The 15,962-nt window shown below is 43.1% G+C and overlaps 1 protein-coding gene across 5 annotated transcripts in view; it reads right to left on the minus strand.

The window, feature by feature from the left end:
• Positions 1 to 15,962, minus strand: part of CUL2 (cullin 2) — a 90,353-nt gene that overhangs the window by 9,627 nt on the left and 64,764 nt on the right. For all 5 annotated transcript variants that reach the window (XM_053259647.1, XM_053259648.1, XM_053259646.1 and 2 more), the window contains 4 exons: positions 8,887 to 9,015; positions 8,682 to 8,768; positions 6,991 to 7,143; positions 5,889 to 5,966 (listed from right to left, as the gene is read on the minus strand). In XM_053259647.1, coding sequence (XP_053115622.1) covers positions 5,889 to 5,966; positions 6,991 to 7,143; positions 8,682 to 8,768; positions 8,887 to 9,015 — 447 coding nt within the window. The remainder of the gene's footprint in view (positions 1 to 5,888; positions 5,967 to 6,990; positions 7,144 to 8,681; positions 8,769 to 8,886; positions 9,016 to 15,962) is intronic.

Raw genomic sequence — 15,962 nt, forward strand, 5'->3', positions numbered from 1 at the left:
CTGTGTGATGCATTGAAGACCAGTGTAATGAAATTAACATTGCCTGCTACATCTAATTCCCCACTCCATCAGAGTACTTTTTGGAACATGTTTCTTCTTCTCAGGCTTTGGTAGACAGCCTTAAAGGCTGTCTAAAGTTTCTCAGCCGTTTCTGAGAAACTGGATCCCTTCCTATAGACTGTACTGCTTGAGTTCCTTGTCTGGAGTTCCTTGTAGGCTTACACTACATACTAGGAAATCCAGAACAATGTTAATCTTGCATAACTGAAATTCTTCTATTCCTTTTTCCCACTCCAGAATCTAAGAGACACCACCACATGATCAGGGTTGCACTCACGAGGTACAGACTGTGCAAATTAATTGGAGCAGAAGACTCCAGTTCCACTCTCTTCTGCGCTGGGTCAATACTGTGTCCACTTCTGGGCACTGTATTTTAAGGAGGACATTGATAAAATGGGAGAGTTTCAGAGGAGGCAACAAAGAAGGTGAGGGGCAGGAAACCAAGCCCTATGAGGAATGGTGGAGAGAGCTGGACATGTTTAGTCTGGAGAAGAGAAGACTACGGGGAGATAGGATTTTGTGATCTTCAAATTTTGGAATTGCTGCTGCAGAGAAGAAAGAGCAGAGAGAACAGAACTAGATTGAAATGGCATGAAAGCAGATTCAGGTTAGACATAAGGAGTTTTCTGACTGTAAAAGATATACAGCAGTAAAAAAAAAGGCTGCCATGTACAGTGGTGAGCTCTTTGCTGAAGATTTCCAGATGCTCGCTGGCCATCAAGGACACGGTAGTAGAATTCTGCGCTGAGCAGAGAGTTAGAACAGAAAACCTCCAAAGCCCCTTCCAAGTCTAGGATTCTAATATATTGGCATTGGTTTTAATCTTGCTTACATAGATTGCTGACATGTAGAATTGTAAGACAGGATTTGCTCTGCTTAGAATGGGGTTAAAGGTAAAGTGTGCCATCGAGTTGGTGTTGACTCCTGGCGCCCACAGAGCCCTGTGGTTGTTTTTGGTAGAATACAGGAAGGGTTTACCACTGCCTCCTCCCATGCAGTATGAGATGAAGCCTTTCAGCATCTTCCTATATCACTGCTGCCCAATATAGGTGTTTCCCATAGTCTGGGAAACATACCAGCGGGGATTCGAACTGGCAATCTCTGGCTTGCTACTGAAGTCATTTCCCCGCTGTGCCATTAGGTGGCTTAGAATGGGGTGAGATCCAATAAAAATAAAAGGAAGGCTACCAGTATCCTTACTCTGTCCATAGATGAGCAATAACATTATGAATACCTGTCTTAGTTGTGAGACTGGACTAGACAATGGTAGACAACTTCTTCCAGGATTTGATCCTTGCAGTTGCATTCCAGACACCAGGAACTTGCTCTTTTGCTAGCTGAAAAACTATTACACTCATGATCTCAACACTATGTCTCCCCCACCATCCCCACAACAATCCTGTAAGGTAGGTTAGGCCAAGTGATGCTCACTGGCTCCAGGTCACCCAGTAAGCTTTGAGACTGAGCAAGGGCTTGAAACTGGTTCTCCTCGTTATTGGTTTGACACTCTAAGAACTAACTGACTTTTATTAGAGAATGTTTAACATATGGTTTACAAAAGCAATAGTGAATAGAATTTCCCGATAAAACATGGCCGCGTACTAACGAATGTGTGGTTGCAAAGGTAGAGAGAATATAGCACTGTACGCAAGTTCCTATGGGTTTGGGTAGAGTCCGGTTAATGCTACACTGTTAACATTCCAGTTAGCATTTCAAAACATGGAGAGGCCTTCCACAAGAACCTAGGGACAGCTCACTGGTCTGGCCTACTTGAGGTAGGAGGGAAGTGCCAGTGCCCGGTAAGCATGTGCTCCCAACACCAGAAGCTCCTTCCGCTCGCTTCCGGTGCTCTCTGAATCTGGAAGTGTTGGATCCCTTCTGCCACATGACATTCGCCACTCAACTCCAAACATTTGTTAGAGATATTGGGTGGGGGAGGGGGGTGCCCAACATTGGCAGCCCGACATTTCCAGGTTTGGACAATGTGCAAGTTGCTACATGCACTGTGCTCAGTGAGCACCGGCAGTGCTCTCCTCCTTAATGGCAGGGGGTCATCCGAACAAGCACATTTTTCTGACACACAATGAAGGGCAAAGTGGGCAATCTGTACGACAGATCATGCCCCAGCAGTTACGGTGAGTCATATATTGCTGCTCAGGGGTGGGGAAAGGGAGAAAGGCCAGGTGCCCCCTATAGATAAGGAGCTGCAAGTGGGGTGCGTTTGGTCTATCAGTGCCAATGGGATTCCAAATGTGAAGTGAGTGTTATATCTATGGTCTACCACTTATAGAGAAATAAATCAAGCATGATGGCTTTCTGCATAGATGACATTTGCCCCAATCTAAAACAATTGGTTCCTGGGACTACCTCAGGATACATACATACATATACGCGTGCATGTGTGCGTGTGTGTTTTTAAGAGGATCTGCTACAGAAATTGGCTTTACCTGAAAGAGTTTGCTCTTTTTATGAACAAATCGGATACACAAATTAGGAAATGGCCAACTTCTCTCTGCTGGGAGGTATATTCTTCTTCTCTGTATTCTATTTGGCTGTTTTACTTCTACAGACCTTAAGACTTGAGGCAAGATGCAGGACATTGTAGTCATGGCTGTTTTCTATTCCTAGTATGGATCTCTTCCCTAGTATGGATCTGCCATGTGTGCAGCCACACAATGTCACAGGTGTGAGAGAAAAGCAAGCTTCCAGTGATGGCCATTAGGAGTGGAAGAAGTTGGTATCTTTACAATGCTTCTAGAGTTGATTTTATGGGACAGCTTTATTCCTCCCCTGTCATTCGGTCTTCTCATATATACTCAATCTGCCAGTCCTGGGCAACTGAAGTAGCTACTCCAAGTTCCTGGAATCCAGGTCCCAGCCTAGAGAGGCAGAGAGTACTTCATACTCCCAGTAGATCTTTTCAAAGTTTAAAGCATCCATATTTAACAGTCCCTGCTCCGCAATAGACAACAGAGATGTTCAAGATTGGTGGATGGCTCCATGAGAAAAAGTTACCTCGCAGACAAGGAAAAGATGTTTCCCATTCTTCAAAACTATGCCTAAGCTACCAATCTTGATACTACTGAGAATAAACAAGCCGCTTTTTTAAAAAGGGGAGGTGGGGGAAGGTGAAAAACTGGTTTGTAGCAGTTGAGAACTCCAAGGCGTTTGAAAGACAGACAGCAGAGGCTCCCGACTTCGAAAGACAGACAGCAGAGGCTCCTTAAGAAAGAGTACTCAAGCTTATTTTATCTAATGAGTTCAGTACAACTGACACAATGGAAGTAACTTTCTGGCTAAAAGGCAGAGAGAAATTTCCTCAGATCTAAAAGGAAACTAGGACTGGACCCAGCTTAAGATCGGAAAGAGCACAGAACAGTTGGATTATTTTCATTTAACTTGTCACTTGGAAACAGAGCAAGCTACTCAGTGGCTTCTTCCCTTGATGCCACTAAGCTAGATCAAGATATTAGTTCAAGTGTGATACCAAATTCAAGTTTCAAGCTTGAGTTCAAGTGAGACACAGGCGGTCCTTGAGAAAAAGCTTGATATTGTTTCTGTCAAATGGAATGCATCAAGCTGCAAATACAGGGCAGTGCATAAGAAAGCCTTTACTTTAAGAGGAATAAAGACACTTTTCAAAAACCACTCACAATGCAGCAAGAAATCTTAACCTAGAAAAGGTTTAAGCTGTCCCTAACTACAAGAATAAGATGTATTCTTGCATAAGGTCTATCAATGGCTACTAGTCAGAGGGCTATAGGCCACCTCCAGCCTCAAAGGCAGGATGCCTCTGAGTACCAGTTGCAGAGGAGTAACAGCAGGAGAGAGGGCATGCCCTCAACTCCTGCCTGTAGGCTTCTAGTGGCATCTGGTGGGCCACTGTGTGAAACAGGATGCTGGACTAGATGGGCCTTGGGCCTGATCTAGCAGAGCTGTTCTTATGTACATAGAAAAATACGTCTCTTGGTTTTTAAGAAGGGGACTATGTCCTAATAATTCTTAACAAGTGCTGCCAGAAAAGAAAACAGGGCATGTATCATGACATGTGAACTGAAGTCAGTTGTGCTAATGACAAAGTAGATGTGAAATATTTCCTGATAATGCAATAATGTTGGAGGAGGGAAAGAAGAAAAAATGGGGACATCCTTGGTAATTATGTATCACAACATAAGATCTCCAAGAAGCTGGATAATATTTTTCTGCAGAAAATTCTACTATATGAGGAAAACTATCACCTTTACTAGAGGTATATTAAAATGTATATTTTTCCCTTTTTAAAAAAGGGACACAGAGAGCTTCCAAGTTCAGAATAAGACGTCAGCAGTGATATAGAATTTTCAGAACTGGTGATACCAAAGAGGATAAAAACTGCCTGAATTAAGCAGGGATTTGGTGGGGTTAGGGTATCCAGCATCTCAGGAAAGTCAGCAGGAATTATAGTTTTCAAGCAGGTCTCTCTAAACACCCACATCTATAAGTTATAAGATAAGAAGAGCAGATGGCTATTAGGGTTTCTCAAATTATACAGGAACACACAGAGTTGTACCCAAGAAAACCATGACTAAGCACCATTAAAAATCAATGAAAGCAGTTAACTGTGACCAAGTTAATTCCCATAAATTTTAATGGGGCAACTTTTCTTTGGTTCTAGTAAAAAAAAAACTCTTATCAAGACATACTGAATTAATAGATGTTCAAAATAAGGTTGATCTCTTAGTTAAATTCAAGAATAAATTCAAATATATTCAAGTATATATTTAGTAGTCTTATTGCTATTTTTACTTATTATTAATTTAATAGATTTAATACTAATAAATATAATAATAAAAATAAATGTCATTTGCTTATTACTGCCATCATAAAAAACTGCTTATTAAAATGTTAACCAGTGCTACAATTTCTGCCTCTTTTGCGTGTTAGAAATACCTGGTTTCCAGCCATCACTGATGAGTGTCAGGTGTGGAAGGTTGCATACTTTCTGCTGAATATGGGATGTTTTTTCCCTGATTAGTCCCAAAAGATCTTAAACAGCAGTTTGGCTAGCATGAACAGGACTGAAGGAAGCAGAGATGAAATTAAAGACAATAGAGAAAATTCCAGAACAGCCGAAGGTAGATTGGGGGGGGGGGGGGACAAGAAATATATGCATGTTGCTGGCCTTGGGATCAAGGAGGAGTAATATCTTCTGCAGCAGCTGAGCAACTAAGGTGATGTATTTTGTATTATTTATAAGAGAAGCAGAAATGAAAGTGTACACATATAGGCTTGTTTCGCTGTGCCACTAGCAAAACCTCTGCAATTTGCTAAGTCTATTGATGGAGCAAGTTCCCTAAAAGTCATATGAGGAAAATGTGCTGAAAGATAATGGCGCACCCTCTCGTCAAATGTAATGCAATATCCCCCCCCTCCCTTTTTTGGCTTCTTGGATGCTACATTTTGACCTGAAGGCAAGTACAACTGAGCCTGAGAAACTCAACATGTGAATTTAACAGGAAGGGAGATTTGCTTAATTAGCCGTTCAGAAACATTGGTTGCATTCACACATCACCTTTTCCCTGTGACAGGAAGATCCTCAGACTAGCCCAGGGCAGGAAGTTCAGGCTGCAGTGTTAGGAGAACACTACGGTTGTGTTACCTAATTCTGAAAGAATACTGAACCATCAAAGAGGTATTCTGTGAAGGCAGCAAAAGCCAACGGACTTTTATCTTGCCATGTTTTATAGGAGATGTAAATGATTTCTACAGTGCATACCAACGACTTTAAGTATTTCAAACCCCAACTTAAGATATTTATTAAATCTGCAAGAAATCTCCTACTAACCTACCATCTGTACACTTTTTTCCAGTTCCTGAGGAATTGCAAATGTAGATGAAGGAGCCTGATTTAAAGGCCATGCACCAGCCTGGAAAATAACCACATGGACATTACTATATATTGAAATGAGGCCACACATCTAAAACAGCTGCCATTCCTAAAAACTCCCAAACTCGGTAGGCTTAAACCTGTCTATAGCAACCTTATTTGAAATTATGAGGCATGGGTGGGAACCAACGACATTTCGCACTAAGGTTTGGGCATTTTTGTTTGCTCGTTTCACTATAACACCATCACACATCATAGCTTCAGACAGGAGACTGAATAGCGGAGAAATCCTGACCTCTCCTACCTAATGAAACAAGCTACTAAGGAAATCAGCCTGTCTGCTTCTGCAGTTGAAAGTTATGATTGCTTCCCCAAGGAAGGAAAGGGGTGACTGAACTGTATTCAGATATATTCCCTCTAGGAATAATTTGCCTTCCAGATCTCCCCCATAGCTAACCTCCAGGGGATCTAAGGCTCCTCTCAGATTCCTGCTTCCCTTCCTGGAGCTCTCAGTTTAAGGAGCACTCCTCATTTGACTGATTTTCCCCTGTTGCCTCAGGCAAGTGCACAGAGCTATGGAAGCTGTTGCAAGTTCTGCAGAGTGTAGCACAGGTGTTCAGGAATTTTTGTTTTAGAAGGAAGGATGTTCAATTTATTTTATTTTCCTGCAGAACTGCAAGTTAAGTACCTAAATTCCTATCCAGTGTTCGCTGTAACAGGGATTCCTAGATGTTGTTGACTACCAGCAATCCTAGCTGCAATGGCCTTTGGCAGAGGATTCTGGGAGTTGTAGTCAACAACATCTGGGAATCCTTGTTACAAGAAAAACTGATCCTCTCCCATACTTATATTTTTTCAGGAGACAGAGAAATTAGTCAGCATAATTTAGCATGCAGGCCAGGGGCAAGTGTAATGGGGTATTGGAACAGGAATGTAAAGGAGTGATAAAGCATTACTAAAATGTTGCGTTCATGTAACTGAGTTTTGAATTAAGGTGCTATACTTATTCTTAGTACATTACTTTGGCAAACTGTTTCATTATACATACACACACGCCTTCATACCTGAAGAACATATATCTGAAAGCTTATTCCCAAATCAACGACTGTGTCCTGATTTTTAATGAAGTTGTTGAATTTGTTGTTAAGATCTGTACTAACGTTCATGTCTGTATACATTCGATGGAGCTTGCTAGTGAACTCATAACCACAGGCTTGCTGGAAAAAAAAATACAGTTAAGGCACACACACAGAGATTGTAAAAATTAAAACAAGTGAACAGCCTTTTTTTTTTTAAACAACTCTTTTTTAAAAAAGTCTACGTGATAAATAGCAGATAGGTACACTTTAAGAAAAGCTTTAAAACCTGTTCCAGCATGGGGAGAAGGGCATACTATTGTATTTCTTTTAAAAACATAACTTCATCATAGTGGATGTGCCAACATCCTTTGCAGGATTAGGGGGGGGGGGATAAGAAAAATCTTAGGAACTGCATCAGGGCAAGAAACTGTGTTACTCAACCTCAGTGGTATCACAGACACTGTTCAATCATTGTCCCTGGTAATTAAGTACACACCATTGCAGCAGCACTGTTGGGAGCTAGTCCCCACCATCTGCAAACAGAGTTTGAAATGGTATAGAAACCTGCCAAACCCTTTCACCAGAGACTATGGTAGGACAGAAAATACACACACATACCGCAGGCAATTTACACGTCTCTGAAAAGCTATTGTCCCTACACAGACTTAGAATGGGATGTGTGTGAAGTTTTATGGAGTGGCTTGCTGCCTGCTTGCATAATTCTGGTGCCATCTGCTGGTTTGCTTCCAGCATGACAGCCTTCAAAACAGCTAATTCTCAGAGAAAGTTATTACACTAGGAACATAGGAAGCTGCCTTATATCGAGTTGGACCATTGGTCCATCTAGCTCAGCACTGTCTACACTGACTGGCAGTGGCTCCAAGGTTTCAGGCAGGGGTCTTTCCCAGCCCTACCAGGAGATGCCAGGGAATGAACCTGGGACCTTCTGCATGGAAACAGATGTTCTACCACTAAGCTATGGTCACATCCCCTAAGGGGATACCTTACAGTGCTCACATGTAGTCTCCCATCCAAGTGCAAACCAAGGCTGACCCTGCTTAGCAAAGGGGACAATTCATGCTTGCTACCACAAGACCAGCTGGAATTGAGCCCCTGGTGGCGCAGTGGTAAAACTGCCGCCCTGTAACCAGAAGGTTACAAGTTCAATCCTGACCAGGGGCTCAAGGTTGACTCAGCCTTCCATCCTTCCGAGGTTGGTAAAATGAGTACCCAGAATGTTGGGGGCAATATGCTAAATCATTGTAAACCGCTTAGAGAGCTCCGGCTATAGAGCGGTATATAAATGTAAGTGCTATTGCTATTGCTATTGCTAATAACCCACCAGGATTTTTCCACTGTGATCAGATAGCACAATCAATAGAAGGTTAACAAACTTAGGTGAGATCCCAAGAACGGTAGTAACAGCTTTATTTCAGTACATGACCAGAAACCAACCTTTTTAAAAAAAAAGTATACATGTCTAATACAACTGAATTTAACACAAGTTAAAATTAACATGAAATAAAAATATCCACCAGTCCATAATGATCCTAAGAATATTTAGGGAAGTTCCATTCAAATCAATTTAGGCTTAGGCTAATTTAGGCAAACTTAAAGTATATACAACTGCTGCTACTATACAACTGATTTCACTATTCTAGCAAGCTAATAATTACCTTCAATTTGTTAATCATAGCTTCTTCAGAGTCCATGGACATAGACAAGCCATGGATGAGCCGTTTTGCCAACATCCTGGCATAGAACTACATTAAAGAAGAGTAAGAGTTAAGATTTCTTTTGCATTTTTTCTAAAAAAAGAAAGAAAGATATAGATAGCCAAGGAAATAAACGGAATTTTATTCTGAGAGAGTAATTATTTACCTTTTGGAAAACATCTTTATCGTCAATATATTTAAAAACAGTAATGAAGCTTGTAAGTTTGTCTTCGACTTCGTTTTCTGTCATGCCTTTTGCTGATTTTTTTAGCAAGTTGTCACAATACTTGGCCAGCTCAAGTTAAAAGAAAAGAATATTTGTCAAGCTGAAGAGGAACATAATCCTGCTAGCAATATAGTTAAGACAATGAGAACCTTTGAAATAGAGATGCAATATGTGACTAATACAAATACTATGACATCAGCTTGCCCAAACCCTTCAATTGGCATCAGAAGCCTTCCTGTGTGTCTCCGTGTGCCCCATTATTTGATGAATACCATACCCAGAGAAGCTCGGCTGGAACCAAATTTGGTTGTCCTTTCAGCGCCAGGCAAAGGCTTCATTTATAGCGGGTAAGCTGTGCATTTATGACTTCTGCTAGAGGCTATAGCTTCCCAATTTTACAGTGCTGACTTCTGTAATTTGTATTTAATTTTCTAGCGAGTTGTATTATGATGTTTTTATAACCATACAGTGTCTTGGGTATAGGAGCAACCTGTAAACCTATTTAGTAAGAATGCAGTGCATTTCAAGTGTTCAAAGTGCTTCAAGTATGCTTTTGGGAATCTTGACAACAGCCATATAAGGCAGGGCAGAATAAAGACCATTTTGCCTCAGTACTGCTAATACAGGTCCTTTAGGCAGACACGTTGGCCTTGAAAAATTACAGAGAAACTATGCATGATAATTAGGGCTACAATGTGTAATGAGTTACTTGATTACATTAATAAAACCTTTTAGTCAGCTAATAAAGTCGGCTGATAAATCAGGCAGATTTTTAAAAAAGTCCCTTTAACAATAAATTCTCAGTAGAAAAACAGGTTGCTCACCTGTAACTATTGATTTGGTAGAGATACGTCAATATCCATAAGAATGGGGTAATGCGCCTGCACAGGACCCTCATAGCAGAATGCCACAGCTCGTCGAGGCGACCAAACCCCACCCACACACCTTCAGCGTGCTATTTAAAGATGGGCTGGTAGCCTGTTCTTCAGTTCTTGGACGACCACTCCAAGACGCATCTGGAATAAATGCATCCGGAATTAGGTGCGTTTATCATTGAAGAAGAGCTTGCACACTCAATACACACATAGTGTAGCCCTACTGCAGAGGGGTGGTTTGGGAGGGTCTTATGGATATCAACAGAGCTCTACCAGAATAGTTACAGTGGAGCAACCTGTTTATCTGGATCGAGATCCGCCGAGATCCATAAGAATGGGTGTTTAGATAGCAATCCAAGGAGGAGGGTGCTGTAGTAGCTATTGTAAGACCCGCTACAAAACACTTCTCCTGAAGCTCGCCTTGGCAGCAGAGCACATATCTAGGGCATAATGCTTGATGAAAGGTATCTCAGTGGACCAAGTTGCTGCTTTACAGATGTCCGCGAAGGTTACCCCCGATAGGTGTGCAGCGGATGAAGTGTAGGCATGGGAAGAGTGGGCCTTGATTGCTTCAGGTGGTTGAACATTCTGTGTCTTGTATGCTAGTAGGATGAGCTCAACTAGCCATCTGGACATTCTTTGTCTGGAAATACCGGATCATCTCACAGAGCCCTTGAGTACTACAAACAGACGCTTGGTGGATCTGAAGTCCTTGGTGTGATCCAGGTAATATAAAAGTGCACTGCACATTCTAAAAGGAGTAGATGGATTCTTGAAGAATGTGGGGACAACAATACCCTCGTTCAGGAGGAAGTTGGACACCGCCTTGAGTAAAAGGTCTGGGTCCATACGCATTAGCACTTTATCCAGATAAATTCTGGTGTATGGCAAATCTATCCGCAAAGCTGTTAATTCAGTTACATTTTTAGCTGAAATTATGGCCAGTAAGAAGGCAGTTTTCAAAGTCACTAGTTTGATGGAGGCAGAACCCATAGGTTCAAACGGATCATCTGTCAAAGTTGAAAGGACCAAGGATATGTTCCATGGTTCGATGGGTGTGCGAACAGGTTAAATTCATAAAGCCTTTCAGGAAGGCTTTACTCTCTGGGTGTAAGAAGAGAGTCTTTTTATCATGGCCTGGAAGTTTTGAAGATAGAGCTGCTATCCCTAACCCTTCAAAGATACATTTGCCAGCCCTTGTGATTTTAAATCAGGCAAGTAGAGGAGTACATCCTTGATTTTGGCATGGGTAGGACGAAAACCACTCATCCTTGTGTAGGATTTGAATTGGAGCCATTTGCTTTTATAATTACTGCTGGTGGATGGCTTTTGCTGGTTTGGAAGGATCCTATTCAAGAGTTGATTCGCCATGCTGTTAGGCAGTGTGAGAACATCTGGGTGCAGTATGCTGCTGTTGTCTTGTGTTAAGAGGTCTAGCTCCCGTTTAGCCTCTGGTAGTGGTTCCCTGACAGTTTGAGTACCTGTGGAAACCATAGAGCATTTTGGCCACAATAGAGTCACCAGGATACCCATTGTTGGAGCAGTCAAAAAGCGGGCAACCACTTGGCTGATCAGTGGTCGCGGAGGACACATATAAGGGATCTTCTGCTGCCAATCTAGCTGGAAAGTGTCTCCTAGTGATTGTGGGCCGTGACCCTCCCTGGAGCAGAAACAAGTGTAAATTCTCTGAGGTGGCAAAAAGATCTATGGTTGGTCGTATCTAACTTGTGAAGAGAGGTGTAATGTACTTTGTCGTGATTTCTCATTCATGTTGTTTCTGAGGAAAAACTCTACTCAGGTTGTCCACCAGGATATTGTCTATACCCTTTATGTGCATAACCATCGGATAGACTTGATATTGGATGCACCAGTGCCATAACTGCAGGCTGAGTGCACAAAGACTTTGGGACACTGTCCCCCCCTGATGGTTGATGCAGGCCAGGGCAGTGGTACTGTCCAAAGGAACCTGTACAACTTTTTCCTGTAGAAGTGGTAGGAAGGCTTTCATTGCTTTGAAGACAACCAGAAACTCCAGGAAACTGATATGTAATTGTTTTTGTTGAAAGGTCTACTTGCCTTGTATCTGATGTGCTCCGCAGTCGGGCCCCCAGCCTAGCAGAGAGGCGTCTGTTAGCCAGATTGAAAGAGTCATCATTTGAAAAGGAACCCGTACCAGCAGGTTCCTGCCCGTCAACCACCAGGTAAGAGAGCGTAGAATTTGATCTGGGAGTACTAGACGTAGGTCCTGACGATCCACATTCAAACGGGTGACAGACTGACAGAAACCAAGTTGCAACTTGCGCATCTTTAACTGGGCATATCACACTACTATGTTGTAGGATGCCATAAGACCTAGGAGTCTTTGAATTAGTCGGGCTGTTTGAGATGAATGTTGCTGGAAATGGAGAACCAGGTCCCTGACGCACTGGAAGTGTTCCTGAGGGAAGTATGCCCTCCAGGCTTCCATGTCTAGAATCCAACTGACTTGGATCCCCAAGTCTTGGAGAAGAGATAATACATATTTTGTCTGAGAAAGTAACTCTTCTTTGTTTTTGGAAATCAGAAGCCAGTCGTCTAGAAAAGGATAGACTGATATGCACTGGATCCACAGGTAAGCTACCACTACAGCCATACATTTTGTAAATACCCTGGGGTGGGGGTGGCAAACTCGAAGGGTAAGACAGCATATTGGTACACTTTGTTTCCTACTGCAAAGCTCAGTTATTTTCTCTGTCATGCCCTGATGCCAATGTGGAAGTACACATCTGAGATAGGGATGTGCTGGCCCAATCTGGACTAGACTCAAATCTGACCGGACCAGTTCGGTCCAGAACCCCTTCAAACCTGCCACCCCCGGTCCGGGGGGTTTCGCGATTTTTTTTTTTTAAGTTAAACCTTTAGCCCCTTTTGGGGGCTTCCTCTAAGCTGCGGGGGGTGGGTGGGGTGGGTCTGGGATGTCTGTGAAGGTTCCCCCTCCTCCCACCAGCTGCAGTCATCACCGCCGCGGCCCGTTCAGCCGCTTTATTCTGCCCATTCGGGTCTCCGTATGCTGGCGCGGTGGCCATTTTGTCTGCCGCCACGCATGCGCAAATGGCCTCTGCAAGGCCGTTGTGCTGTTGGGGGTTCGGTTCGACCACGGATGGTCGGACCGAAGAGGTTCGACCTCGAACAGGTTTGGGGATTGAAGCTGTTTGCATATCCTTAGTCTGAGATCCAGAATCAGAAGCTAGTTCTTTTATTATAGAAGAGGTAGGATCTCTTGTAACGCTATCATATGGAACTTTTGCACATGGACAAATTTGGTGGCATAGATCCAGGATAGGTCGAATGCCACCATCTCTCTTTGGGATCAAGAAGTATCGGGAGTAAAACCCCTTCCGTCTGTGCACCCACTGTACTGGGGCAATAGCCCCTTTGGCTAATAGCTCTTTCACTTTTTCCAATAACATCTGGGAGGGTTGAGTGAATCTCATCCCTGTAAATTTCAGGGTTGTTCTGAACTCTATGGTGTAGCCTTAAGATATTATATTTAGGACCCAGAGGTCTGATGTTATGTGGTGCCATGCAGGGGCATGGCATGCTAGCTTGATGTTGGTTGCTGGCAAGAGAACAGAGTTCGTGAGATTGGTGTTGTTTCTCACTTGCCAAGATGTTGTGGACCCCAGTGGTGGGAGAAGGGAGGAGTGTAGCAGTGACAGTGGGTGGGTCTGAACCTCAAAGATGTTTCTGAGGCTCAGTCTGCTTCGTACACTGGGCTTGGCCTGACTTCCCCTTGCCGTGAAAAAGACGCTTGTGGCAAGGCTGATACTGCTTCCTAAAATCATGGCGTTCCTGATGTTTAAATGTGGATTTCTGCCTTGAATAAGGATGGTATTTGGAGCTGTAGGAAGAGGCAGATGTTGACGTGGTGAACATTTTAGCAGTGAATTTTGATTTTTTTTCATTTTCTCCATGGTGGAGTTGATGTCCTCACTGAACAGGCCCTTACCATCGAAAGGTAAGCCCTCAGTTCTTTCTTTCATGGTGCCCTGCAGGTTTATTTATTTATTTATTATTTATTTATTCAATTTCTATACCGCCCTTCCAAAATGGCTCAGGGTGGTTTACATTAAAACAAAACAATTAAAATCAAATTAACAGTTAAAAATAGAGATTATAACACACCATAAAACAACAACAATTAAAACATCCAAAACAATTTAAAAACCCTGAAAAACCAGGTTACAACATTAAAACTATTTACAACTATTTAAAAACCCTGGAAGGCCAGGCCAAACGGATATGTTTTGAGGGCTCTCCTGAAGGCCAATAAAGAATTCAGATTAAGGATTTCTGCAGGGAGTGCATTCCACAGCCCAGGAGCAGCTACAGAGAAGGCCCACCCCTGAGTCGCCACCAGACTCATGGGTAGTAGCTGGAGATGGACCTCTTCAGATGACCTTAACGTGCAGTGAGGATCATGTGGAAGAAGGCGCTCTCTTTGTTGGTGGAGCAAAGCCATGTGTGCCTCCGCAGGGAGATTGCAGCCACCAAAAAGCATGATTCAGACTCGGCCAGGTGTTTGGCAGTGCTTAATTGATCGCGAGTAAGTGCTGCCGATTTATCCAACGTGTCTTGGAATTGCTTTTTAAATTCTTCCGGAGAGAGGACCTCCATAGCATTCTGTAAATCCTCCCATAAGCCATGAGTATATTTTGCTGTGTACACTGAATAGTTTGCTATCATAACAGACAGGAACGAGGTGGAGTAAATTTCTCTCCCCAAAAAGTCAGTTTTTCTCCCCTCTCTGTTTGCAGGAGTAGTATTAGAATATGATGATGAAGCGCAGTCTAGGACGAGGGAAGAGGCGCGGTATGCTTTAGAAGATAGTCATTGTCTTTCACCTGAACCCGAAAGAAACTTTCCAGTCGCTTAGCCATGGGAATTGAGGTGTGTATTGCCCTGCCCCCCATGCACACTGTGCAGCCAGTGAGAACAGGCAGAGCCACAGGTTGAGTTCAGACCTAGTCATAAAATTATAGACGGGGACATCAATAGTGGCTAGTTCAGATTTCAGGTCGAGACATAGTGCTTTAGCCATCTCCCTAACATGACAGTGATATGCTTTCATTTCTTCATTAGGGGAGACATGAGTGGTTGGAGCTACATCAACTGGAGGATCAACTCTGTTGTCTGGGTCATCTGGGTCAAACTTGAAGAGCCATGGTGATCAGAAGGTGAATGAGATGGAGAAGGTGGTATGTATGTTTGTGTTTCAATAGTAGTTGTTTTTCATGGAGTTGGAATACTTAGTGTTTGCGTCCCAACCTCCAGGCTTTCATAAACAGTTTGTGTGTCCGTATCTTTTAAAACTTTTACAGGGGGCCAGAAAGCGGTTTGTGTTGCCACTGAAACAGTCTTAACCGTAGGTTGTAATGCCGTGGTTAAATTATCACCTCCAGCCAGGGTGTGTACAGTACAAGTTAGAGCTGGTACTGTAGCTAGCAGTGGATACAGTCTTGTTTGTGAAGACTTCCAGGGTTGATCCTCTTGAAAGTCATAAGGGAAACCGGGAGATCTAGTCCCCATAGATGTTGATGCCAGAGTTGCCCCCGCAGCTGATGAATGTGCAAAGCCACACATATGACATGGCAAGGGGTCTGTCAAGTGGGCAGAAGTTGCTATACCTGGTGTTTTGTGGACCAAAGACTGCATTGTAACTGATTCTCTAGGAGTTCCTGCTTCAGATTATTGTGGGGGGTGAAGTGGGGGGACCTTTGAATGTCGATGCAGAGGGAGTGCTGGAACTGGAATCGAGAACTGAAAGCAAGGTGTGGGCAGTGGTAGAGTCCAATACCACTTCCCTGTCCTCCTCCTCGACACTGAAAGTCAGTATCTAAGTTTGACATTGAGGAGTCACCAACTTTGATGCTGACAGAACTGGTGTGTTTAAAGTTGAGAAAGGAACTCAAGCTTTTGAAGTCGTAAGAAGCTGGGTTGATACCAAAGGAATCTCTCAACATTGATCTACAGGTGTTGACGGTGGTGAAGAGTTTATCGGAATAGGAGCTGGAGACAGAGAGTGGGCTCTCGGTGTCTACAATCTCTACGCCGATGCACAGTCGACGTCGAGGGCTCTCAATGCTTCTGATGTTGGTTGTT

The sequence above is a fragment of the Hemicordylus capensis genome, chromosome 6 (genome assembly GCF_027244095.1).
Source record: "Hemicordylus capensis ecotype Gifberg chromosome 6, rHemCap1.1.pri, whole genome shotgun sequence".
Classification (NCBI taxonomy): domain Eukaryota; kingdom Metazoa; phylum Chordata; class Lepidosauria; order Squamata; family Cordylidae; genus Hemicordylus; species Hemicordylus capensis.